The 27951-nt window shown below is 38.5% G+C and overlaps 1 protein-coding gene across 4 annotated transcripts; it reads right to left on the bottom strand.

Annotated features, from left to right (window-relative positions):
• Nucleotides 1-230: 230 nt before the first annotated feature.
• On the bottom strand, nt 231-27919 carry slain2 (SLAIN motif family, member 2). 4 transcript variants are annotated; one of them, XM_057841305.1, is made up of 10 exons: nt 27128-27919; nt 22729-22871; nt 15285-15455; nt 11816-11989; nt 10408-10740; nt 10208-10339; nt 6752-6823; nt 5782-5820; nt 5267-5483; nt 231-1949 (listed from the first exon to the last, which is right to left on the bottom strand). In XM_057841305.1, the coding sequence occupies exons 1-10, from the start codon at nt 27577-27579 to the stop codon at nt 1889-1891; spliced, it is 1794 nt and encodes a 597-aa protein (XP_057697288.1). In that variant the 5' UTR covers nt 27580-27919; the 3' UTR covers nt 231-1888. The 4 variants fall into 4 exon arrangements, with proteins under 4 accessions (XP_057697288.1, XP_057697290.1, XP_057697289.1 ...); XM_057841307.1 differs by lacking the exon at nt 6752-6823; XM_057841306.1 differs by lacking the exon at nt 5782-5820 and having other exon boundaries at nt 27128-27916.
• Nucleotides 27920-27951: the final 32 nt, after the last annotated feature.

The following is a 27951-nucleotide window of genomic DNA, read 5'->3' as shown; positions in this document are numbered from 1 at the left end:
ATATTATATTACATAAAAGCCAACCCCAATCAAGATTTAAAAAAAAGATAACAATGTCCAGATGAACTTTGACTCATTGTGTTAACTCTTTTACGGTCATTGACAGCTATAGTCGTCCGATTTGACTTGGGGCTTGCAGCGATCCTTCCCATTCAAAATGGATTGGACGTTTGTCACTGTCAGCTAATAAGTTAAAACCCACGAGGGGGAAAAAAAGAAAACCCCAAAAATACGATTTTAGCACTTTTATTTGAAATGTGGCTTGACACAGGAAAACACAACTCATGTCATGTTTGTGGCTTTTAAAAAAGGTCAAATAACAAAAAAAAACTGTTACACAAAAGGTGTGCTCTTTTGCTTTTTTTGCAACATTCTAACTTCACCTTTTCCCCTCTTTTGAATAAATAACTTTTAATTTATACAATAGATATAAATATCAAAGCGCATTCAAACTTTTTTGTCTTCCTCAAAAAAATTATAACAAATGTCATTTCCATTACAAAAATAGGCAGGCAGGCAAATTAAAAGCTTTGCAAAACTAAATTGGCACCAAAAAAAATACAAAATTATAATATGAGACTTTAAAATCAGAGGCACTAGTTGATAAACGAACCACCACACCAATAAGTACCAACACTGGCACACAATAGAATCATTCGGATACATGTTTTTTTCCCCTCTTTCATTAAAAACATATTCACTGCCATCGACAGATATGCACGTAAATTTGAGTTTTACACAGGGAGTGATGGCTCTTGTGTACAGCTTTAGCGACACACAACTGCCACAATTTTGAATTTTTCATGGACTTTGAAAGAAATCACGACATTTTGATGAACTCATGATCTGCTGTGGATTACTAAAAAACGGAAGGTAGAATTATTTTTCCTTAATTGTGAAAGAAGACGATGCTTTCATTTGCTATATAAATCACAGAAGTCTGTGGGTCTTGACATCATTCAAAATTCCCAAAATTGCTGTCTGCGCTGGCAGCGAATTAAATTTCCATAACGTGACTCCTTCTATGTTCATTGGCTAAAATGCAAAAACAAAAATCCAAAATTGGCACAAGCTAACGAAAGGCCTCCTTGCGCTTTTTGTTAGCCAAAATGGCTGACTTTGGCCAATGTCAGTAAAACAATCTAGGCTGTCAAGGAAGGCGCATCGTGGCGTCAGTGCCAGAGTTTGACACCTTCACTGAAACCAACATAATCAAAGCACTTCATGATCTTATTATGAAAAAAAAAAACTGCAAGTAGAGCCTTTGGAAATGTAAAAAATGCTTTGGAGCGTTAGCTATGCAAATTAAGGTTCAAAACATTATAAAACATTCGAACAAAAGAAAATACTGATACGGATATGTCACGTCTTTTTCTAATCGTTTCAATAAATAAATTTGTGCATTTTTTTCTTGGTGCTTTTTTTCTTACATGAGGAAACTTTTTCCACAAACTGTCTGCTGTTAATGGCTATAGACATCCAATCCATGTGGACTGGGAGGTCCACATGGATTGGACATCATGGCCATCAGTGGCAGACAATGAGTTAGTATGGCTTCCATCGCGAAGGATGCTTGCTGACGTTTTTCGCTGAGGTTTCTCGCCGTTTTTTGTTTTGTTTTGCGGAAGCTCACCGAAGTTTCTGACAAAGGACACTCAGTGTTGTCATCAAAGCGAGTTTTCTCTTGCGGTGTCCATTTTAGAGAAGGCCGCATTTGTTCTTTGGCGTTCTCGTCGGCCTCGCTGGACAAATTTTTGAATCGTTTATATATTTTTTTGATTTACTTGTTACAACATTCCTGGTAACAGTTCAGCATCATCCAGGTAGATAAAGTGCCATGCGGTGGGACTCCGAGATTGACGGTTTGAGTGGAGCGCCCTCTGTTGGACTAGTAGCTTTCCCTCAGGTTGTCTCTGGTGCCGCTGTAGACGCGAGGAGCCGGTAGACTTCTGGAAAATGCGAGAGTAATAAAACTGGGTTATAAAAATCATGAAATCAAATTGTAGATGAAAGTATTTTGTTCAAGAAATCACTTTAACAACTGAAGACGTGTGCCTCAGAGCCAAAAATATGCATTTTTGGAGATGGTGAAGCTTTAAAGTACGTTTTGGTTTTCTCATTTTGGAGTTTTTATTCACTCAAAAAAACTAAAACTCAAATGTTGGGCTTGTGATAGTGATTCAGGTCTTGTACATGTCCAACAGTGACGAAGTAGTACGAAGTACTCAACCCAGCTACTAGAATAACTTCCAGATTCTATTTGAATAACTTCAAAAATTACAGGCACTTCTAACTAGGGGCGTCCCTAACTGATTATTTTAATAATGGTAATCGCTTAATATATAAATTCACATGTTTTTACTGTTATATTACACTATTTCATTAGTAAATATGCATTGGAAACCAAAAAACAACAAACTGATTAAATTTTTTTTTTTTACTAAATACTATGTAGCCAGGCTCTATATAATTGTTTTCCAACGTAAAAAAAAAGATGTTTGCAAGCATCTTATTTGGATTCATTAATAAATTAACCTGTGTTGTTAATCTTACTTTAAAAAAGAAATTAGTTACAGTTACAAATTACTTCTCCCAAAAAGCATTTGCGTTAGTTAACTCGGTTAAGTCATTGTAGGAGTAATTAGTTACTTAGCAAAGTAACTGATGTTACTTTTCATGTTCTACACATTATTACATTACACATTCTATAACATCTTTCACAGCAAAGATGTTTATATTAACTGATTGAACAGATTTTTTTTCATTCAAAAAAAATTAAATAAAAAACATGTAGGGCACACTTTATACATATATTTTTTTAATTGCAGTGTAATATGGTATACAGACTAACTTTCAAATGCTGAGGAAAAAAACAACAACTTGTTTTTTCCTGAACCCGCACCGAAACGTGACCCCCGAACCCAAACTACGTACTGAACCGTGACTTGTGTGTATCATCACACCCCTAAGAAATATATATTTTTCAATATGCAGGTGAGGCTCTGAATCTTTTGCCTCTCCTATCTTTGGCTCTAGTCGTTTTAATTCAAAAACATCACACGAGGTTCATGCATACGTTATTCAAGAAAGGTTTAGGGCAAGTGGCTATTTTTGGTAATAAAAAACAAATTATTATACTGTAGCATCTTCAAGGACAACGCTTACTTGGTGATCAGAATGCACACTCAGGAGAAAAAAGGTACATAATAATAAATAGTGGAAAGAAAAAAAAATTGCCCGAGAGTTTAAGATGAGGCTCACCACTCTAAATGCTAATGTTAACGAGAACGTGAATGTCATACTGACGCTCTGAGCCACCTAGCCAATCATCATCTCATTTGCAATGGTGTAACCCCCCCGCCTTCCCGCTCTGCTCTCTCCCAGGAAGCTGTGACAAAATCAGACAGCTCGCGGTTCATTCAACCAAACTGTAGTAACACGCCCCTTCACATCCTTTGTAACGGTTACGGCGTTGTAAAGATGGGAAAAGTAATTAATTAGATTAGTCACCACTGAAAAACATAACGCTGTTAGAAACGCCGTTATACTGCAACACCGTTATTAACAATACTGAAGTTAACACTGGGCAACAATAATTTTAGAAAAATCAGTTGTTTTATGTCGGACATATTTTTTTGGGTGTGGAATACAAAAATGATCTCCATTTTTCTCTATCAGGTCAAATTTTTTTCTCCAAACTTTGCTTATTTAACATGTTGTTAATAAATTTACATAACTACCCATATTTTTTTTTAAAACCATATTATTTTTAAACATTGCAGTCATGCCTGTTTCTTTTATATTCCAATGGACATCAATCTTACATTTTTTAATAAAATAAGCACGTACAGTATGTTAAGTACAGAATTGTTAATTTTTTTTTTTTTTTTTAAGAAAATGGTGAGGCTCTATTTAAAATGAGAGACCCATTTTGTTTTCGTCAGCTAAAAACGTGTCTTGCGAGACTAAAACATAACGAGATGGATGGCAGTTATCGTTTGACGAGACGAGATCGAGATAAAAATTCACCATAGTTTCCGTCATAAGTTCACAATGTGTGATATTTTCTTATCGTATGTGTAGTTAGCACGCATCTTACCAGTGTTTGCTCGTGTGCTCCTGCGCCTAAAACGCCCCCCCCCACACACACACACATGTGCGTGACCATGTGTGCCCATTCCAGGCTCCTTTTGTGAAACGTGTCAGATGCTGCACGGTAAGTTTTTTTTTCTTATCTTGGCTATGCCATGTTGCTTTAGCCTTTAAAGGTCTGTGCTGAGAGACATTAAAATAGCTTGTAGCGCTAGCATAGCGTTTGTGCTAGCATAACATTCGCATTAGCATTAGCACGGTGTCGTCTTACACTCTAGGAAAACTTTTTACATACAGTTCGTGGCGTCCAGGTGATTTTAAATAATTGCAAATAATGTGCGGTTTTCCTGCTGAGTGTGTATTATCATGAAAACGTAGCTGTCATTCGAGACTACAATTATGTGCTCGCCTGTCAATGTTCATTCGAAATTGTTGGAAACCTTTTTTTTTTATTTTTTTTATTATTATTTATTTATTCATTCACGGACTAAAACTTTTGAGAATTATTGACTAAAACTAGACGAAATTTTTCTGAGTTTTCATTAACTTAAACTAGACTAACACATTTTGAAATAACTAAAATATTATTAAGACCAACAAGTATTTTCATCCAAAACACTGAGACAAAAATTGAAAGGGCTGCCAAAAACAACACTGTGAGAGACATTAGTCTTGGCTTCCGAACCCAAAATTTAGTAAGAAACGACAATCACATCTAAAACAATAAAAATTGCTTTGCATAGTGGAATCGGTTTTCATTGAAGACAACACAAATAAGGAGAATATTTACAGTTAAAAGGCTTGAAGGATAATTTGGACCGTTATTAGGTAAATAAAGGTCTCTAAGCAATTATTTGACTATAAGAATAATTAATAACCAATCTGATATTGAATTAGTTGTCGATTAGTCAATAATGGCAGCGGGCAAATCCTAATAAATGGGCACCAAAGATTACACAGAAAAAAAATAAGTGCTGTTGTTCTAGTGCTACATGAAAATACAGCACAGACAACATATAATTTTCAAAATAAATTAGTAGTTTTGACCACCAAGATTTACACAGATGCAACTTGATTCAGAGTGTTAAAGCGTCAACTCGAATTTTAAAAAATGGCACTGGAAAGAAAAGGCCAAAAACTAACAAATGTAAATATTCACAAAGAATTTTCGCACCTTCGCACAGGCTGTGCCAACTTGCTGCGAGGTAAAGGGATGCCCCCTCCTGCTCCACTGCCCGCCGGGGCACTGGGGCGGGGCAGGCCACTACGGGGCGGAACCAGCGAGCGCCCTGGTGTGGCGACGGGGTTGGCGCCCACGGCGGTTTTGACGGGCTGCCTCAAGGCCAGTGGCGAGGGTGCGGCCGGTGTTCGCAGCTTGCTTGATGGCGGAACTGCGAGAAACCGTTGAATAGTCTCAAAAAGGATGTGACATTATTTACGCTAAACATTGGCATGAGAAAAAATAACGGAAATTCAAGATGCAAGCGTGAAAGATGTCGGAAACAAAAAACACCATGTTTACAATGTTGAGCCATGAAAAAAGATTTAACCTATCATTCTAATTTACAATATTTACATGAATTCCTCTCAATTTGCACTCATAGTTCAAATGCGGAGAGAATGAGATGCGTAACACGGTCACACAACAACAGAACAACAAGAGAGGCAAGCCGTCAGTGAAATACTCACTGAAGTCACCTTCATCGCCGAAGCAACACGAGAGCGGTACTGCGCCAGGACAACAAACAAAATAGACAACAAAAGGTCGGTTGAGTTAAAAGCTCCTGAGACGTGCGGTATTGATCCAAAGCAACTCGGTTCCTTTGTGGTGGAAGATTGATTGTTAGTTACAGACACGAACAAAGAAGACTGTTGGTGAGAATCGTTTTGAGTTCAAATCTCCACCAAATCACAATACGGAGCCATAAGCTCATTGTCTGCTATTGACGGCGATTGACCTTTTTAATTTATAATTGGACACACTAACAAACTACCTTCAAGTCAAACTGATTTGCGAGATGAAGTGCAGCCATCAAGACACAATAGAAATTGCCAAAAGTGCTACATACAATTATACCAAAAGTGACAGTTAAATTTTAGTAATCATGATGTAGCTGAAGATATTGATTGTTCTTTGGTTGCACCAGGTTATATGTTACAATATTACCAATAAATTCATATTATTTTAAAAATTGAGTTTTATTTTTGTTTCTAATTGCACGCTATATACAACGCTGTAAGATTAGTCACCAATTTGTAAGGGCATACGTCACTATTTGTAAGATTGCCAACGGCCTCGGGTTGACAGGTATGTATAAATGCCCTTAAAACCTGACAGAATGACCGTTAATGCTCTGGTTTCTAAATGGATTGGGTGTCGAGCACCGTCAAGGCAGCCTTAGAGTTAACTGAGACACTATTATAGCTATTATGGTGGAAGATTTTGGTAGCAATTTGTTGGTTCCTTTTTTTTGTTTGTAGACATTGGCACCTTTTTAAAATGATATCTCGATTCTTGCAGGAGCATATCGATAACCTTTTGGGATACAAAGTATCACGATATATCAACATTTCGATATTTTGTCACACCCCTAATTAGGTTCCTTAATAATGAAACTTCTATGAACCACCATATTGAGTACTGGCTTGAGCCCGTTACCTCGCCGGGCCGTCGGGCTTTGGAGGTGCTGTTGGGTTTTGGGGGTGGAGTGTCTCGGGATCTGAGGTGCTGCTGTAGACACACACACACACACACACATTTGCGTCACTATCACGCTGAGAGGCCGGTTTTGCAATGTGCTCGCATGCCTATAGAGGGCGCCGCAGCCAAGCATTTGCCTGCCCAGGAGGGAATCGGCACCCATGCCAAAGCCAAAGCATTCTAGGATTTGCAGCGTTAAATGAAGGTTTCCACAGGAAGCATTTTGCTCAAGATGAAGCTTTAAAACCCCTGACAAGATAGAAGCATGTTTAATATAGTGCAGCTTGCCCTTTGACCTCTTGCTTTGCCACTTGTAACTGATAGACGGATTAAGAGCGATCGGATTATCAGCGATTCTGTTAACTTCATCCCATGTTTCAGGATTACATTACATGGAGCTCTTATGGGGGGGTGCTGTAATCGCTCCAAGTACTTCCAAAAACCTCACAGAGAAAGATTGTGATAGCATTTCAGTGCCGCAATAGACGCAAAATCCAATTGAACAGCGATAAATACGTCAGGCATGAAAATGGGTCAGGGGTTAAAAAGGTGAGAAGGGTGTGGAGGAAATATGTTCCAGCGTTCTGCCAAAATGTCCTCTGTCAGCGAAACGTCCTACATGAGGCGAATTCACCTATTTTAATTTTTCACATAAGGCTTAATATTCGAGTCAGCGGGGGTTTAATTAGTTGAAGGAGTTGATTTCAACCACCATTGACTCGCGCGAGCTTTGCCACTCCAGAGCCCTGAAACTAACAAATAACTGGCAAACTGCACAGAATTTGTTCAAATCAACTCCAACGACTAATTAAACCCTGGCTAACTCAAAGATTAAGCCTCATGTAAAAAATTCTGAACTTCCCCTTTAAAATAAAGACCATTGAATATGGCCATCAAAATGTTGTCTATAAAAGTTTGAGAGCAATAAAACAAACAACAAAAATGAATGAAATGGACAAGAATCCTTCAAAGTATTTCATCATGGGTCCAAATTATTTTTCGAACAGATCATGTGATTATAACACCTTAGAGACAGCCGTTTGCTTTGCTTAGCCAAAACTACAGCTGAGGAGGCAAGATGGATATTTAGAATTTCTTTAAACCTAAGCTTTCAAAACCTTCAACAACAACTGAGCTTGAACCGAGGATTGAGCACGAGCAGTATCAAAAAGTCCTGGCTGTCTTGTTACATGTTGTGCTGTAATTCCAAGTGGTGCTTGAATTGGATGCTTTGAGCGGGCGACAGTCTTTTTGAGCCAGCGCAAAGTTCGCAGCGCACGGAGATATTTTTGTCATCTTTACTGGACAAAAATGTGAAGTAATGGCTGTGTTTCCAGTGTGCAAATGCAGCCGTTTGTAGTATATCTCCTGCCTATTTCATTTCATCCTGGCGAGGGAGTAAGGCTATGTTGTTTTGGCCGCAAACTCCCAGCACTCACTGCTCACGCAACATGTGACCCGTTTTTTTTCCATCCCCGATTAGAAAATGTGACATATGATGTCACTCCCATGACTACAGTATTCTTCATTCTACATACATTATGGAGCAATAACAAAATAGTAACGCACAGGCATCAAGGAAAGTAACTTTAATCAGATTACTGATTTAGAAAAATGAACGCGTTGGATTGCTCTTTACTGAAAGAAAGTAATCAGATTAGAGTTACGCATTACTCACATAACGCGTTACTGACAACGCTGCTTTTATATTGCCGTTATATACACAAGCTTGACGCTAACTTCAACGGGAGCTATTTTTTCACCGGAGATTTGGCTAGCTCTGGCAGTGTTCAACGCAAGCTGCAACGAACGGCAGTAACTTTGTCATACCGCAAAATATGAAAACGATTGAAACCATTCCTCACCAAATTCAATATGCTGGCATATGCATTCATCTAAAAAAAATTGGGAGTGAGACCTCCCCTTGTCCAGCGAACGTGAATCTGTGCTTAGGACAAGATTATCTGTCGCAATTAGCGATCTCTGACGCTCCCCCCCGCATTCAAACTTGTTTCTCTCTCAGCGGCTGTGATTAACCTCAATGAAGTTGCTCTCCTAGCTAAGCCTTGCCTATCATTCGTCTTTGTAAGTTTTTAGTAACTTTGTGTATTGAATTTGAAAGGAAAATGTGTGTTTTGTTTTTGGCGAACTTTTTTCATGAAGCTAAACTGTTGAAGCTACTCACACGTGGAAAAATACGATTGTACAACGTTTTAAATGTATTCATTTGGTATATTTCAGTTACCACGATTTGAGAGATCAATAAATTGAATGAAAGTACGCCTTGTGTTTGGAGTGTTTGTTTTTGGGTGTGCTGGAATAGCGTCACTGACACACGCAGCATCAAACAAGGGAAGGGGTAAGCGCTGCCGCGCCAAGCCACTTCTGGCTGCATTTTTGACACATGAAAAATAACGAATACGTACTACTGTATGACGGAAATTTTTAGTTTTGTAACCGCGACGTTTTCATAGCATGGTAAACCATGAAGGTAACCGGCACTTGCCTACACCCGACCCCCACCCTCCTTAAAAATGTCCTCCTCTGATCTACACGATTCACGTAGGTCATCCTTTCTGACTTCAAAACGGCGAATTTTGCCGAAAGGTGAGAGATTTTCATGCCTGATACGTGAGTCATAGATCCAGCCCGCCACATCATTTTGTGTAGCCCACGAAAGCAAATTGTGTACATTGACTTATGTTTCTTGCTAAAATAATTTTTCTGTAGCCCTCCATTGCTTTTGTCCCTTCTATCTCAAATAAATATTTTTCAAAAAAGGTACAAAAAAAAAAGATAATTTTTACCTTTGTTTTCCCGATTAAAAAATGAAGCAGTGAATATTTAGTTTTCCCTCTTTTTTTATTAAAAAAATGTAAATGAATAAAAAAAATACATACAGCAAAATATAAAAAGAGAATATTTAATGGTTTTCCTTTTTCACTTAAAAAAATGAAGCAAATATTCAGTTTCCCCCATTTTATTTGTTTATTAAAAAATTAAATGAATAAAAAAGAAAAAAACAATAGAGAATTTTCCTAACCTTTTCTTGATTAAAAAAATATTTTTTTGTTTTAAATATTTACAAAGAGTACATATTTAAAACAAAAATTAAACAGCTGTGGTAAAAAAAAAAAAAATTCTATAAAAAGGCTGAAAAGAGGATTCGTACAAATTTTAGGTTAACAATCTCTCAAATTAAGTTATCAACTATCAAAGTAGTTGACCATCAATTTGATAATTTATTAGTCGGTTAATGGCCGCCCTACTCGGGAAACAATGTGGCCCCTGCTAAAAACAGTTTAACACCAGTGCCCTAAAAGGCTTGAGGTTGCTAAAAGATGTTTAAAGAAGAAAGTTTGCCAGGAAGGAGTTCATACAAACATGCAGGAGTTTTGTGTGTTTGCTACTCACAAGCTGATTGGCTGTAGTGTCTGGGCGAGCCTCCATTTGGCATCTGAATGTTGGATTCGCATCCTCGGTTGTTCTTGATGGTCTCTGTGGCGTTGGAGCGTGTGAGGTTGGGGAGACTACGACGCAGCTTTTCTGCACAGGAAGAAAGAGTTCAGGAAACGGCTAAAGACATGTTTAATGCCACGATCGTGCAAACTAACCTTCGTTTTTGACCGTGTCAGTCTGCCCGGTGTGGCCTTGCAATGAGCGACGCGGCTGCTGAAGGCGTCCGACGGTGGGCTGCGGCGAGGCGCGGCCGTAGTCCGGGGAGCGCGATCGCGGAGAGTCGCGCGGAGATGCTCGCGGCGAATGTCGTGGTGATGGACTGAAGCGGCTGACGGGCAGACGGAAAGCAGGGTGCGCTGCCGCTTCTTCGTCGTCTTCCAAACTGTGCGCGTCCAGCTCCTGGTCGCTGAAGCCGCCGCGACGTAGCGAGTGGCAGGACGAACCCGAGCTACGGCGGGAGGCTGAGGCGGCGTAGTCCTGTCTCAGACCTGAAAATGTGCACGTTAGCTGCTACGGGTGGGAAACAGAGTGCCTCACAATAAGATATGATTTTTGATACAAGGCTCGATAATGAATATCTTACGATATAGCAATACAACAATTATCAATACACGGGTTGGGAAATCAACGTGTGAATGCTCATCTTTTAGTGCCATTCACGGTGCTAGAGGTCCAATCCATTTTCAGTGGGAGTGGCAAAGAATGTTTATTCGCCCTTCCCAGTCCAAATAGATTGGACGTCTAGCATTGCGAATGCCAGCCCAATGAGTTACAAACCCTAAAAATCTAGGATAAACAATTTTGAGGACAACAATATCTCTAAACCAGGGCACTTAACCTGGGTTCAATCGCACCCCTGGGGTTCGGTGAGTCAGTCTAAGGGGTTTGGCGAAGGTTACACACTCTTTGCATACACTGACTAAAGGCAAATAGTTGTTTTTGACTAGGTTTGGACTGGTTTGCCTCCAATTTATAGGCTTTATTCCATATCTTTCAACTGCTAGCTCTCTATCTAATGGGAGGAGAAACTGGTTTGCTCAGTGGAAGGTACTCACGGTATGAGGAATTATAACAGACCTACAGACTGTGCAAATAATTTGTCATTCTACACCATGAAATTAGTATGTGAGGTAAGGATGTGACAATAAAATAAGAATGAAGACATGAAAACAAAAAAGGATCTGTGTGAAAGGAAATGAGTTTCATTCTTCAACGTCAAAGTCAACAGGAAAAGGCAACATTTGAAAGAAATTTGAACGAGAATACACTGGGGGGGGCAGCCTTTCATTCGCCTCTCACACTCTAAATGGATTGGATGTCTAGCGGCGTCAATTGCAGCCAATGAGTTAACTTAGACACTTTTGTCATGCAGAATTTCCGTAGCAATTTGCTGATTCATTTATTAAACAGTGACACCTTCTTAAACGATATATTGATTCTTAGGAGCATATCGATAACCCATAACCCCAAGTATGAGCAGATATCACCCTATCGATGTATTGTCACAACCCAATTAGCCGCTGTTTGGCGGCATCCGTTCAGCGCACGGGTAGCGCCACTTACTCTCTTCCTGCATGCGTGCCAGAATCTGCACGTCATTGACGTTGTTGAGCTTGTAGGTGGTGGAAGAGCCCACCGAGTCGTCGTCCATTTCCGAAGTGCTCAGCTCGCTGTCGGCCGATGACTGTGGGCTGATGGCGGGCGGGTTTCTTTCCGTCGCCATGTTGCGCTGGTGGGCTGAGTGGGAAATATTGAATATGAATTGAATGAAAGCTTCCGTTACTTTATAGTAGCAACAAACAAGGACAAGACACGAACCACGGTTAGAAAAATACTACCGGTATAATAACATACTTTTGAAACCCTAACAATGTCCTTAAAGGGGAAGTTCAAAGTTTTTGACATTAGGCTTAATCTTCGAGTTAGCTGGGGTTGAATTAGTTAATTTATTTATTGAATTAATTAATTGAATTGTTGGTTACAACACATTCCATTCAGTTTGTTAGTTATTTGTTTGTAGTCCTCAAAGACAGCTACTAGGCCCCATCTATTGCCGAAAATTAGCTTAACAAATGAGCATGTTTTTAAGAGAAATTCAATGACGTATAAAACACTCATGACTGCAATGTTAATACGTTTTTACAAAGGACATGGCTAGTTGTGTGCATGTAGTAACAACATAAGTAAGCTGTAGAGAAAAACCGAGGACAGTTTTGGATTCCACACCCAAAAACGAAGCAGTTTTCAAACTTAAACCAAAAGAATTTACCGTAATTTTCACACTATAAGACGCACCTGACTATTAGCCGCTACCCACCAAATTTGACACCAAAACTACATTTGTTGATAGATAAGCCGTGGCTATTCTCACTGTTTTATGGGATATTTACACCAAAAGATATTAATCGGTAACACTTTATTTGACAGTGGCATCATACGACTATCATAAGACCAAATGAACCACCATGACGCTTTGAACTAATTGGCTACAATGCTACATTGCTTCAAGAAGCTTCATTTGGCCATCACTGCTCCCTATGGGGAGACAGTCAACCTCTGCTGCCACCTGCTGTCAACACTGTTGTTGTCCAACATGCCTCCTAGCATGCATTGCAGCGCTACAGATGTAAATAACAATCAGTATTCATGTTGTGTGCTAATTATTTCTTCAGTTGCTGTTCCAGTTGTTTCATTAATTGCTAGTTATGGTATTTGGTAACACTTTATTTGACAGTGGCGCAATAAGACTTATTAGACAATTATAATTATGACACAACACTGTCATGAGCATCAATGAATGTTTATAACAGATGTCATTTAGTGTCATGCGGCAAATTATCTCACTTTTGAATGGATGTAAAAGTCCGAGCTGGACATAAATGGAGTTAGTAACATAATTTGCCGGATGACACTTAATGACATCTGTCATAACTCATAAGCATTTAGTAATGCCCATGATAGTGTCATGTCATAATTTTGATGGTTTTATGACAGTCTTATGACACCAATGTGAAATAAAGCGTTACCTATTAACCCAAAAAAATCAACAAAAAGCCGCACGGGACTGTAAGCCACAGGATTCAAAATGAGGAAAAAAATGTAGCGGCTTATAGTGCGAAAATTATGGTAATCATTTCTTCAGTTACTGTTCCAGTTGTTTCATTAATTGATAGTTATGGTATTTGGTAACACTTTATTTGACAGTGGAGCAATAAGACTGTTATTAGACAATTATTATTATGACAAGACACTGTCATGATCATTAATTTCTAGGGTTGTTCCGATCATGTTTTTTTTGCTCCCTATCGTTTTAGTTTGAGTATCTGCCGATCCCGATATTTCCCAATCCGATTGCTTTTTTTTGCTCCCGATTCAATTCCAATCATTCCCGATAATTTTTCCCGATCATATACATTTTGGCAATGCATTAAGAAAAAAATGAATAAAACTCGGACGAATATATACATTCAACATACAGTACATAAGTACTGTATTTGTTTATTATGACAATAAATCAAGATGGAATTTACATTATTAACATTCTTTCCGTTAGAGGGATCCACAGATAGAAAGATTTGTAATTCTTAAAGGATAAATGTGACTTTGTATATTGTGACTAAATATTGCCATCTAGTGTATTTGTTGAGCTTTCAGTAAATGATACTGTAGCCATTTAACTCTTCTGCCCAAATGCATGATGGGAAGTGCAACCATGACTGTGCGTAGTGGCACCAATTGATATATCTTCTCTGCGTTGGGAATTAACATAGGGTGCTAAGAAAAAGATCAACTACTACCTTTCTTCCCCACATTGCTTCCCACGATATTTGTAACTTTTGAGAGAGGGATTGTTAGGCTTTAACCAATTAAAAAAAGGTTCCAAAGACTGCCAAAATCCACTCTACTCATTTTACGCTGCCTTTAGCCCTATATATAGGTAAAACGGCACCATAATAGATTTAACGCGACAATACGTGAGTGGGTCGTGCAGCGCATACGTTAATTGCGTCAAGTATTTTAACGTGATTGATTTTTTAAAAATTAATTACCGCCGTTAATGCGATAAATTTGATAGCCCTACTTTAAGCAAAAACTAAAGACTCTGGATGAGTGTAAGACATTTTGTCTGTAACGTTAAATACAATTACAAAATGATTTAATTAAAAAGAAAATATATATATATATATATATATATATATATATATATATATATATATATTTAGAAAAGGCATATCCGATATTTTTTTGCCGATTCTGATACTTTGAAAATTACGTGATCTGACCCGATTAATTTCATTTGGTGTCATGCGGTAAATTATCTCATTTTTGAATGGATGTAAAAGATCCGAGCTGGACATAAATGGAATTAGTGACATAATTTGCCGAATGACACTTAATCTCTCACAAGCATTCAGTAATGCCTATTATAGTGTCATGTCATAATAATGACGATCTTATGATGCCCCTGTCAAACACAGTGTTACCTGTTAATTTAAAAAAAAAAAATTTTTTTTTAAATTAAATCAATAAATAAGCCGCATTGGACTATAAGCCGCAGGATTTAAAATGAAGGAAAAAAGTAGCGGCTTAAAGTCCGAAAATTACGGTAATCTTCATGTTTTTGCCCAGTGTAAACAGTCTTCATTTCACAAAGTACTATAGAAATGAGAGATAACTGACTTTAATCGGCTTTTTTTTTTTTTTAAAGAATTTTTGATCATTTTAAGTTAAAAACATTTTGGAAACATTAAACATATTAATTTATACTTGTCAATTTATTTGAAAATCGATTAATGTCCGATTACTGAATTGTATTTTGCATCTCGAACTGTTTTCCAAACAATGCTTTAAAAATAATCTTTCAAGCTAGTGTTAGGACTAGCTAACTAAGACTTCAAAATAATGTTTCTATGTACAGTCCATTTATCATCTAGAGTTCAGGTTTCAAGGTCAGGTCTCCAACAAGGATTTAAGGTCAGTGTTATAGTTTCAAGTTTGTATTAAAAACTTTGTGGCGTTTCTATGGCATTACCTGCGTTACCAGGCATTAGTGGCTGCCTGACGACGGGCACCTTGCTGGGTGTGGAGCATGGGGAGTTGAAACCGCTGCTGTAGGGACTGTTGGCAGCATTGGGGCTGTACGGGCTTCCGTAACTCCCCTGCTGGTTGTAGCAGCTCCCGTACAGGCTGCGGCGCTTGTTTGCTGTAAGTACACGGACACTCAGTTTATTATCATATGGAGCAAATTCCTCAGACACACTCCAACATCTTCACTTCTGTGCGGCGCAACAACAACACGGACAGTGTTTGCTCGCAGTCTGCTGCGGGCTCCATTAAAGCGAATGGTGGGCGCCTTTCAATAGAACGCATTCAAGCGACGACACAATGCGGGCGAGTGTGAGCTCTCCAGTCATAAGGTCGATTGCAGACTATGAGCACGTCCTGTTCTCGTCCTTGCTTTCATGCTCTATACTGAATGAACTGTTGATTTCCTGAAGCGCCATTGAAAGTTATTACTAGTAGAATTAAATCTCGAGATTCACATTTAAAAAGAAAATGAAGAAACATGCACTGATTTAACCTGAAATTCAACAGTAGGTAAGCCATTTGGGATGGATTGTACACTAGAATTTAAGTTTCACAGTAGTAGCTCACAGAGGCAGGGGCGTCCTCATACAAACTGCCAGCCAACAAGACCAGTTGTCCGAGGAATTTACGAATCAGCCGTGATGGGTGTCGCTTCGGAGAACGCGTGGCTGTTTACGCGGTCACGCCACACAAGGACAAGAAACGCCTGAAGCGACTGGACGGAGGAGCTCGGCTCAGTGCTACTTTTGTTGTTAAGTCAGACACAAAGGAAAGGAGGCCACCATTTGTGGATGGGCTTAAGAGTGTAAATCTAGCGGTTTACCTCTTCATGCATTATGATTTTTTAAATATTTTTTATTTTTTTTAACTTTACAGAGCACCCATTTAACACACTGACTGCACCAGACGTCCAATCCATTTGACAGGAAGGTGTGAATGAATAAACCCTCCCAGTCAAAATGGATTGGACATCCAATGCCGTCAATGGCACTGAAACATTAGCATTCAAAGCCAGTCTTCCCGGTTTAAATGAATTGGATGTCTATCACCATCAATGGCATGAACCAAGTTAAATACGATGAAAAAAAAAAAACCTTCAGCGTGTTACTTGCAGTCTTCACCAATGTATATTCATTTGAATTTTATTAATTTAGTTTTTAATAAATTGCGAATTCTTTAGCTTGTATTTTGTGCACTTTTCCAAATTTTGGGGGGGGGGGGCGTGAGCTAACCTGTTATGGAGGGCCAGGAGTACAAAAATTCAATAAATACACAAATCATTAAATGTGTCATTAAAAGTCTTTTATTTCAATATTTATGTATTTCAATTTGTATTATTTCAATTTCCATATATGGCGGAAATCACAGACAAGGCTGAAAAAGCAGTTTCTGCTCTTGCACCCCTCTTTAAAATAAACTGTATTTTAAACCAAAAGAACTGTTGTGTTGGATAGAACAATATGTTTATATGCTGCCATAGAAGTTTCATGGTGCATTTAGCCCCCGAACTATTTTTTATTTGTCCGTTTGACCTTGGTGACCCCCGTTTAACAACCGCTTTTGTTTCAACCCAGCCATGAAAAGAAAGTAATTATATTTATTATTTGAAATGTTTATCATTTTTAGCTTAGAATCATTAATTGATGTCTAATATTTAGTTTAAAAAAACAACTTTTAAAAAATTATTCACTTGCATATTTTTACCTTTTAAACAAATTACGTCACAATGAAAAAAACTATCTCCGTAAATAGGTCACAGATATCTACCTCATAAATATCGCTTAATTGTATTTTTTTTTTTGTTACTGTCGCATTTTCCCCGATATTTTAGATGATAAATAATCGATCCAAGGGTAAATATTTGAAAAAGAAAATCTCGACCACTCCTTGATGTCTGCAATTTCTCCATTGCAACCCTTGTTGTATTACCGTGTTTCACCCATAAAATCCCTAAAAAGTCCTGCTGCGGCCATTCGCAGCTGTGTCTTGACACTCGGTAATACATGATACATGGAGTTTTTGTAAAGGAAATGAAGTTAGTATGCGATAATATCTCGTTAAAATCATGGTTATCTTTAATTATGCTCTCTCATGATCTCACCTTAAGTTAGGGTTTAGGTTTTTTTTTTTTTTTTTTTTTTTAAATGCCCTCCTGTTCAAATTTTTTCTTCCCCCAGAAAATTGAGATTTTAAGCTTTCCCATGATGTATCACACATATGGGACAATTTTGAAATTTAGCTAAATTCAAAATCATGGGAAAGCTTAAAATCTCAATTTTCTGGGGGAAGAAAAATTTTGAACAGGAGGGCATTTAAAAAAAAAAAAAGTTTTTTTAAACAGCATAACCCTATCTGGAGGTGAGAGCACGCGAGAGCAGAATTACAGACGCCATGACTTTAAAAAGATATTATCGCGTACTTACCTTGTTTCGATCCAAAAACTCTTATGTCACATGTATAACTGAGTGTCAAGACTCCGCTGTGAATGGCCACAGCTGGATTTTTGGGGGTTTTTATGGGTGAAACATGGTAATATAACAAGAGTCGCGATGCAGAAATCGCAGACATCAAGGAGTGGTCAAGATTTTCTTTTTCATATATTTACCCTTTTAAACGTTTTTTCATTTTTTTTGTTTGGATCGATTATTTATCATCTAACATATCGGAGAAAATGAGACAGTAATAAAAAAAATTTTTTTTAAAAACAATTAAGTGTTAGTTATTATGAGGTAGATATCCGTGACTTTTTTACAGGCACCATTTCATTGTGAAATAATTTGTTTAAAAGTTAAAAATATGTGAATGAATAATTTTTTAAAGTCGTTTTCTTTTTTTAAAACGAAATATGAGACATCAATTAATGATTCTAAGTTAAAAACGACAGACATTTTGAATCATAAATATAATTAATTACTTTCGTTTTATGGCTGGGTTGAAACAAAAGCGGTTGCGCAACGTCTGCAAACGGGGGTTTTCCGGGTAAAACGGACAAATAAAAAATAGTTAGGGGGCTTTATGCGCCATGAATCTGCTATGGCAGCATATACACATATTGTTCTATCAAACACAACAGTTGCTTTGGCTGAAAATACAGCAGTTTTTTGTAAAGAGGAGTGCAAGAGCAAAAACTGCTTTTTCAGCCTTGTCTGTGTTTTCCGCCAAACATATATTTCAGTTTTTATTCAAGTATTTCACTTTTTATGTATTTATTTCAATTTATATTCATTTATTTCAATTTTTATTTAATTATTTCAACATGTATTTCCATTTTTATTTATTTATGTATTCCAATATAAATTTATTTCAACAAATAATTATTTTAACATTGATTAATTAATTCCAATTTATTTATTTATTTCAACATTTATTTATTTCTTGCACTCTTGTTCCCCTTACACCACATGAAATATTTTATCTGTCATTGGCTCATCAAACTCCGTGGGTGGGCGTGAACTTGGTGGGGTTTGAGTTGAGGGAGTCAAACTACATGGCTCTGAAGTCAAGCTATTGCTCCTTCCTTCCCAACATGGCAGCGTGGCAGCGATTGCTGAGGTTCTGCATGAGCTTTCTTGGGATTTAATAATGGATATGTTATACTTAGCAGAACACGTTGACGCAGGAAATTCGGACCCTGAGCCTGTGGCTTACAAAACACAGCGGTTTATCGCAAGAGACTTCAAGAATGAAATGAATACAAATTTAAATAAATGTTGAAATGAATAAATCATGAAATACATAAAAATTGAAATAAATAAATACATGATGAAATAGTGTTAAAAATAATTAAATAAAAATGGAAATAATTCAATAAAAATTGAAATAAATAAATGTAGAAATAAATTAATGTTCAAATAAATGATAAAATAAATAAAATTGAAATAAATGTTGAAATATTTAAATAAAAACTGAAATAAATATAAATTGAAATAAATAAAAAGTGAAATATATAGATAAAAATTGAAATAAAATATAATTTGGAATAAATAAAAATCGAAATAAATTAATATGGAAATAAATATTGAAATTGAAGCATTTTAATGACACATTTAATAATGTATTTAACTGTGTATTTATTTATTTAATTTTTGCACTCCTGGACTGGTCCTCCATACCTTGTTGCTTCTTTTGTGAAAAAGGTAATTGATGGTCATGATATTTTTTAAGCCCAAAAATTCTTGAATAAAGCAATAAAGCACCATTAGTGGTTGGTTTTCCCTAAAAACAAATATACTGTTTTTTGTTCATTTTACATTTAAAATATATAAAACAAACCACAAATATGTATGCAAGGGTCAACTATATGACCACACTTGATAGTACTTTATTGTATAAAAAGAGCAAAGCAAATAATTCCAATTGTGTGGCTGCCAGGCGTCCTCAAAAGGTAATCAGTATGAGTCTACTTTTATTTAGTTTCATGTTTCAGCACACACCGTATATGACAGTTAGGAATATTAGAGAGAATGTTCGCGCAAAACAAGTATCGACTCACACCCTCGAGGTTCGACTGTGGCAATTATCTCCAACACGTCTCCTCCCTGGAGTTATGCAACTCTGAGGCCTGGCTCTCTGGGTGTGTGCATGTGCCTGGTTTGTGTAGAATAAACAGATCCCGGCTTCCCCACGGCCTCCACATTCCCGTGCCTGACGTGCATAGCAACAGCGTTTCCAGGCGCTTGTTTAAGCTAGCGCATGTGGAGGAGTGTGTGCTTGCGTTTTGTGGAATAGGTGGCGACACGAGGGATGAGTCTCCCTGAGGGTGACGTGAGCTGACTTCCACACCTCTGAGGATGAGCTCATAGGCCGTTATTTGGAGCCTTAGTCATCAGTCAGCAGCATACTGTGTTTAGGCTGATGTCAAGTTTTGTCTTGTAAAATCTAATTTGATACAAATAAGGTAGCATTATTATTTCAAATTTATTGGAGAACTACACATGTGCTTAAAGGTATTAGTGCCCATCTTTAAAAGAAAAGTACTCTGTCCCGACTATGAAGCATGGATGTTATGTTATCTCAAAAGGTAGCTGAATAAATAAAAATACACTGTAGAGCAGAGCGGTAAACCGAAAATTTACCGGTACCGAAATTCTTTACGATGACCGACGTCATTTTGACCATGACGGTAAATTCGGTAATTTAATAAAACAAGAAAATATAGTCTTTTCATCCCGCTTTGACTCTTTGTTGTTCAGCTATGTTCATTCCCCTTTAAGAAAGCAGACAGTGTGCTAACGGATGGAGTCACGTGGTTATCAGGAAGCCAAACAAACGAGCCCGGTAGGCTAACGCTAGCGGCTAACGCTACAAGCAAACGTGATGGAGTGTTGCTTAAGGGAGGTTCGCCAAACTTTCACCTGACATTAAATAGACTCTTGGCGGCACCCAGACGGGCTTTCACCCGCTGTCCTCCCTTGTTCTCACGATTTCCAAACAGGATGCTTTCAATGCTTTCTACTGGTAGCCCAGCCACAGGCTAACGCTAGTGGCTAACGCTAGCGGTTAACGGTACAAATGAACGTGATGGAGTCGGATAGCGGCTCTAAATTTGTCGAAACAGCTGAACTTAATGAGTGGATTGGTCTCGGACTGCATCTAGCAATTATTGCTGCGTTCCAGAAAAGTGGGATGTCGGACTTTTCCGACCTTCGAGTAGGAAAATATCATTGGAACGCCACTCGAACTGGGAGGTCCAAGTCGCGCAGTCGGAGAAAAAATAGCTACCCCAACTTCCAAGTTGTTTCAATCTGACGTCACTGGACAAAATGGCGCTCATGAAAACGTATTGAATGATAACACAATAATGAAGTAAATCAAGTTTATTTGAGACGCCATGTATTTTTTTCTCATACAGTGAATTATCTTTGTTGTGCTATGTTTTTATATTGACGATCAGCAAAGGATGTAACTAAAAAAAAAGGCAGTTTACAGTGTGGGCAATAACGCAGCCGTTGTTTTTCCTCTCCTATTTGATCGCTTATAGAAAGCGATTACATTAATACATTAATCTGTATTTCATGCACTGATTCAGATTTTCAAATTATATAACAGTCTGCTTGGGTGAATTTATCGTCATTTATTGTTATCGAGGTAAATCTGCTCAATTTATCGTGATATGTGCTTAAGGCTGTATCGCCCAGCCCTAATACACTGTATTTCGGACGCGTCTCATTGTAGTGGATGTCCAGGCAATCAAATGCTCCACAGATCATGTGACAGAGAGCCGATCTCAAAATGCGCATTTAGGAATGGAACAGTGCTCAGTCCGACGTTCCACGAGCACATAAGTACGCCCAGCAACGTATATAGAGAAACAGCCTAACCGCCTAACTGGCCGTCTGGTGAAATGAATCGGCTATCGATGAGTTTTTCTTGGTTACCCATTAAGCGGATTTTAAGGGGGGGCAGGCCCCCGCTGGTGGCCAAAAAGTGTCATTGCATGAAATTGACTTTCCTATATATATAAAAGTTGGAAAGCAATAAAACTGCAACAAAAATGAATGAAATGAACAAAAAAATATATTTATAATTGGTCAAAATTATTTTTCGAACAGATCATGTAACGCACCTTAGACGGTCATTTGCTTTGCATATAATTTAAAAAAAAAAAAAAAAAGGTGAGGGCAATTTCATTTTTCAAATGATGTTTTTCTTTGATTGAAAATATTTTTTTTGATTGAAGCAACTTTTTGGGGGATTCAATGATTTAGACACAAATGTCCTACCCATAAATAGCCCAAACACAAAAAGGATTGCTTCAATCAAAGAAAAGTTTTTCAATGAAAAATTAAGTGTTCAAATGCAAATTTTTCAATCTGAAATATTTTTTCGCATTCAAAAACGTATTCATGCTTCACACAGCCGCTGGAAACATAAATGTTGTTTAATCCATCTGCAGGCGACCGGGAGATTGATTTTTGATTGACTGATGATTTTACGACACTTTGCGGGTGTGCGCTGGTTCTCATGGGAAATGCGGCATCGGTCCTCATGGTAACCGCAGTCTTCCTTAAGGCAAAACACTACCGCTTTTGTCCACTGGCGCCGTTAAAATCGCCAAAACTAAAACATTACGAAGTGTTTCTTTGAGTGATTTACTCAGAAGTTCAGAATTCAATTCACCCATACATAAAATGAATGCTAAAACACTTTAACCCAGTGACAGCTAATAACTGTAATAATTCCTTAAATATGGCCACTTGTAATGCAAAGCACCACTGTCGAAACTCCACCACAACAGTCACATGACGCATACCTCCATCAAAATGGAAAGTCTCAGTTTAGCCACTTGTAGGCGTGCCTCCCCCTCCAACCTCCAAGTTGAGGGGCACACTATATTTAGCCCCGGTCAAAGCGCACAATAGTAACGGCGGACACACGCCGAGGCTTACCTGACATCGTGAGATCCAGTCTGTGGATGAGGGAACGCTTAGCTAGCTCCATGTCCGGACTGGGGTTGTCCAGAGCCTGGCGGCACCACACCATGGGGCTCAGCGCCTTTTGAAGGGGGCTGTTCAGCTTGGCCTCATACAGCCTGGAAAACACACAAAAGTTCAACTTGAAGAATGTATAAATGGGAAAATCCTGATTCAAAGACACCCTCCTCAAATAGAAGAGCTTTTTCTTTTTGTTTCAAACACAAAAGGGGTGTCAGGACCCTTTTAAACAACAGCACAAGAAGAAAGGGGAGTCTCCATTCCTAAGACGAATTATAGTCAGCAGCTGTCAGCTCGCAGTCGTTACAGGAAGTCCCTTGTGATGAAAGGCGAGATCTTCCTCAACACGACTTTTCAAGTAAGACGAGGCAGAAGTTGAAGAGATTATCCGAAATTCAATTTGCGGATAATAGCCAGATTAAAGGAGACGGTTAATACCAGATCACACCCAGAAAACAGACCACAGAATATTGACTTAAATAAAGAAACATCCTGTGATGAGATCCCCAGGAAATACATCTACATTCCTTTCTCTATATCATGGATTTTCATCAATTGTGCACGTTTCAGGACAATCCTACATTAATTTGATACTAAGACTCGTATTTAATCACATTTTTTCGCTGGAAAACTCAGCTGACTCGTGAATTTGTTTGGCTAAGGGGAATTTTGAGTAGGAATGTAACCATGGCTGCAGGGCTGGAAAACAGTTCTCGGTCACTGAGGCGCTGCTGGAACAAGCCAAAAGAAGTGATTGTTTAAAACAAGCCGTAATTAGTAAGTCATTTTGTGTTGGGCTAATTTTTTATTTTAGCATGATGATGTCACTTTATGACAGGAAAATTTTAGGACGGCCAATCTATTTTAAGTGAAAGTCCTGGCAGTGAATGATCATGTTTCATGTTCCAGTGACGACGATAGACGTCCAATCCATTTGAACTGGGAGAGCTGCCGTTCGGGGCCTCCGTATTGGCCAAATTCAGGTGACTCGGACTCCAACGAGTGCAAAAACATGTGATTGGGACAACCATTAACATCAATTGGGCGAGCTAAATTCAGATCGGAGTAATATACCATTTACCAATATACTATTCACCAATACGATCACAGGATCGGGAATCCACCCCAATCACATCATTTTTAGAAGATCAGAATCGGGTGAAAATGGTCAGGTTTTATAGTCGTTTTTAAGGGCTATAAAGCAACCAAATAATCAAGCTGTACAAGGTTATCGTGAAAAGAAACAAAAAGTTTGTTTTGTACTAGTCCCTGTGTGTTCCTACAGAGCCTCTAAGAGGACATGGAAGAGGAAAAAAAAGACAGAGAGGGGGAAAAAAAAAGTTGACGTAAAAAAAAAAAAAAGTGACACGGAAGTAAAAAACAAAACAAAAAAAGTTGTTTTTTACCTCGGAGCAAAAAAAACTTTTTCCTTGTAGCAACTTTTTTTTAATCGAAGCATTTTTTTTTTTACTTTGAAGCAAAAAAAAAAAAAAAAAAAAAAAAAAAAAAAAGGAAAGAAAAGAAAAAAATAATTACAAAAAAACCAGAATTCTGCTATTTTAATTGTGGATTGTGTGGTTCAATTTCCAGGCAAACAATGGCAACAATGGAGCGTGTTCACCCGTGGGGCAGGTTAATTGAGTTTTACTTTGAAATAGGCCTAAAATATGATGACATAAGCTCAATTCTTGATATTAAGCACTGTTTCCAAAACAGCAGAAGACATTTGAAGCGAGTCTTAAACTCAACCGAACATTTTCGTCGGAAATACTTAATTAGCAACCAATTGCTATACTTCGGACAGCTACATGGTTACCGATGAATGTCCAGCAAATGCAGAGAACACGGACTCCATGTAAGAAAAGAGGACGTTCGTTTCGTTATTATCTTCCAAGATTTTTTTTTTTTGCTTCGATGTTAACTTTTTTTTTCCCTTTTTTTTTGATTAAAAAAAAATTGCCTCAATGTGACAAAAAAAAAATTTTTTTGTTTCCTTCGATGTAAAGAAATTTTTTTTTTTTTTTTGCTTCGACCTCAAATTTTTTTTTACTTCCGTTTTTTTTTTTTTCCTGCTCATTTCATTTCAGGCAGTTACATTCATCTTCACGAATACAGTTCTTCGGTGCTGATCACAAGAAACGAAATGGGGCCCGATCACATCATTTTCAGAGAATCAAAATTAGGTGAAAAAGATTGTGTTTTCAATATAGTCATGGACAAAATTATTGGCACCCCTGGAATTTTTCCAGGAAATACACAATTTCACCCAGACATTAATGCAATTACAAATGTTTTCAGTATGAATGTATTTATTTTTGGAAGGACACAAAAAAGCTGAAAAGAAGCCAAAATGTACACAATTTTACACAGAATGCAAAAAAATGGGCTGGACAAAATTGTTGTCACCCTCAACTCAATATTTGGTTGCACATCCTTTACAACAAATACCAGAAAGCAATCGCTTCCTATAACCATCAACAAGTTTCATGCACCTCTCAGATGGAATTTTGGACCACTCTTCTTTTGCAAAGTGTTCCAGGTCTCTCAGATTTGAAGGGTGCCTTCTTGCAACAGAAATTTTGAGATCTCTCAATAGGTGTTCAATGGGATTTTGATACGGACTCATCAATGGCCACCTCAGAATTCTCCAGCATTTTGTCTCCAACGATTTCTTGGTGCTATTTGAGGCACGTTTTGGGTCATTGTGCCGTTGGAACACCCATGACCACTGACACAGACTCAGTTTTCTGACACGACATCCTACATTGCGACCCAAAACAGTTTGATAGTCACCGGATTTCATGACCCCTCGTACATTGTCAAGGTACCCAGTGCCAGAGGCAGCAAAACAACCCCAAAACATCATTGGACCTCCACAATGTTTGACTATAGGCACTGTGTTCTTTTCTTTGTAGGCCTCATTCTTTTTTCTGGTACTAGGTGCCTTGACAGTGTGGAAGGAATCATGAAACCTGGAGACTATAAATTGTTTTGGGCCGCAATGTTGGGTGTAGTGTCAGAAAACTGGGTCTGCATCAGAGGTCATGGGTGTTCCAACAGCAAAATGACCAAAACATACCTCAAATAGCACCAAGAAATGGTTGGAGACAAAACGCTGGAGAATCCTGAGGTGGCCATCGATGAGTCCGGATCAAAATTGAACACCTATACAGAAATCTCAAAATTGCTGCTCCATGAAGGCACCCTTTAAATCAGAGAGACCTGGAACAGTTCGAATAAGAAGGTGTCCAAAATTCCATCTCAGAAGTGCACGAAACTTGTTGATTTTTATAGGAAATGATTGCTTTCTGTTATTTTTTCCGAAGGATGTCTAAAACTGAGTTGATTTTAGCTTATCTTTTCAGCTTTTTTTTGTGTGTGTTTCTCCAAAGCACATCCAAGAAATAGACACATTCATACTGAAAACATTTGTAATTGCATTAATTTCTGTGAGAAATTGTGTATTTTCTGGAAAAATTCCAGGAGTGGCAATAATATCGTTCATGACAGTATATTATTTTTTTGTTTACTGCTTTATATCTTTTTAATGGTTACAAAGCAACAACTAAGACATAGGATGATCAAGATGTAAAAGGAAATAAATAATAAAAAACTTCCCAACATAGCTGGAAACAGCGGAAATGGGAATGAACACGTTACTGTTGGTAGAAGTTTACGATTTATAGCATCATGCAAGAGGGATCGTGTCTGAATTATGAAAATATTTTACATTTTGTGCTTTTCTTTCTCCTTAATACATTTCCGAGGTACAGGTCTCCATAACTGGCTATATATTTCAATCTACCTGCTTTCTATTCCTCTTGTGCTTATCTCCATTGCTGATTTCAATTATTATTAGTAGTAGTAGTTTTTGTTTTATTTTTATTTCTGTTTTATTTTTATTTATTTATTTTTATTCTATTTGTGATTAAAGGCGATCTTTTGTCTTGGTTTTTACGTTGTATTGATTTAAATGTGATTTTTATGATCTTCATGTGATGTAAAACACTTTGAATTGCCTTGTGTTGAATTGTGCTATATAAATAAATTTGCCTTGCCTTGCCTACAGATTGGTACTCGATTTTGGCAGATCCTCAAAATCAGGTGACTCAGACTAATATGTGATTGGCACAACCCTATGATTTAAAAATGATAGATTTTATTCATGCTTGGTTTTAAGTGCTTTAATAAAATTCATTTGAAAAGTTTCCCTAAGAAAGAAAAACTTTGGACCCTTACCGGTTTCATCTGATCCAAAAACAACAGGTTTCACAACGGCGGTCGTGTTAAACCAAGGGATGTCAGGCTCACGGTGCGTTCACGGACAGCTGCAACCCACAATCCTTCCACTTACCAGCTGTCGTCGTCTTCGTGCAGACAGTCCATGTCCTCCAGGTTCAGAACGTCCACTTGATCCAGGATGGAGGTCTCGCGGTCGTCGTTGTCGTCTTCCGAACAGCGCGAGTTCCGGGCCGAGCCGGAGGTGGCTGCCGAGGCGCCCTCGCCTTCGAACGGCCTCCGAAAGCTGACGCCGTCGTAGGAGAGCCGTGGGCTCCGGCAGCGACGGTTCTGCAACAGGTCGCTGTAGCCGAACCCCACCCCGGGGGCCATGTCGCCCCCCGATAACAGCGAGGACGACGACGACGACAGGGACTCGTAGCCGGCGCTGTGGGGTCGGTGGTGGGCCGCCGACATCATCGCCGAACGACCTCGGAGCTGCTCGTTCTGCTTCTCCAGCTGCTTGACCAAGTCCTGGAGCTTCCGCACCTCCAAGTCGGCGTTGATATTCGAGTTAATGTCCTCCATGGCGGCTGCCTCTCTCGCTCGCTGGGCGCCCCCTCCCCGGAGGGGGAAGAAAAGGCGCTGGTCCGGCCGGGGCGTTAGGGATTCGCTCGTCGGTTAGTCGGAACTAGCTCAGGGCGACCTTCGAAACTCGTGGTTTGTTCGGCGGAGTTAAAGAGCTTCACATTGTCTTGCGGGTAGGTCCCTCCGTCTCTCCTCGGCCATTTCCACAACACACGTCACAACGTTTGAGAGACACAAGACGAGATCCGGGCAGTTGACGTCATCGCGACGGGAGCGCGCACGTAAACCAACACCTATATGCGCGTCCACGACAGGGAAAGGGGGCGGGGGCTACTGTTTGCGCGACTTTTTACGCGATACAACGCCATTTAA

Source organism: Corythoichthys intestinalis, chromosome 7 (genome assembly GCF_030265065.1).
Source record: "Corythoichthys intestinalis isolate RoL2023-P3 chromosome 7, ASM3026506v1, whole genome shotgun sequence".
Taxonomy (NCBI): Eukaryota; Metazoa; Chordata; class Actinopteri; order Syngnathiformes; family Syngnathidae; genus Corythoichthys; species Corythoichthys intestinalis.
The sequence above is the reverse complement of the archived record's forward strand: the minus strand, read 5'-3'. Positions and strand labels throughout refer to the sequence as shown.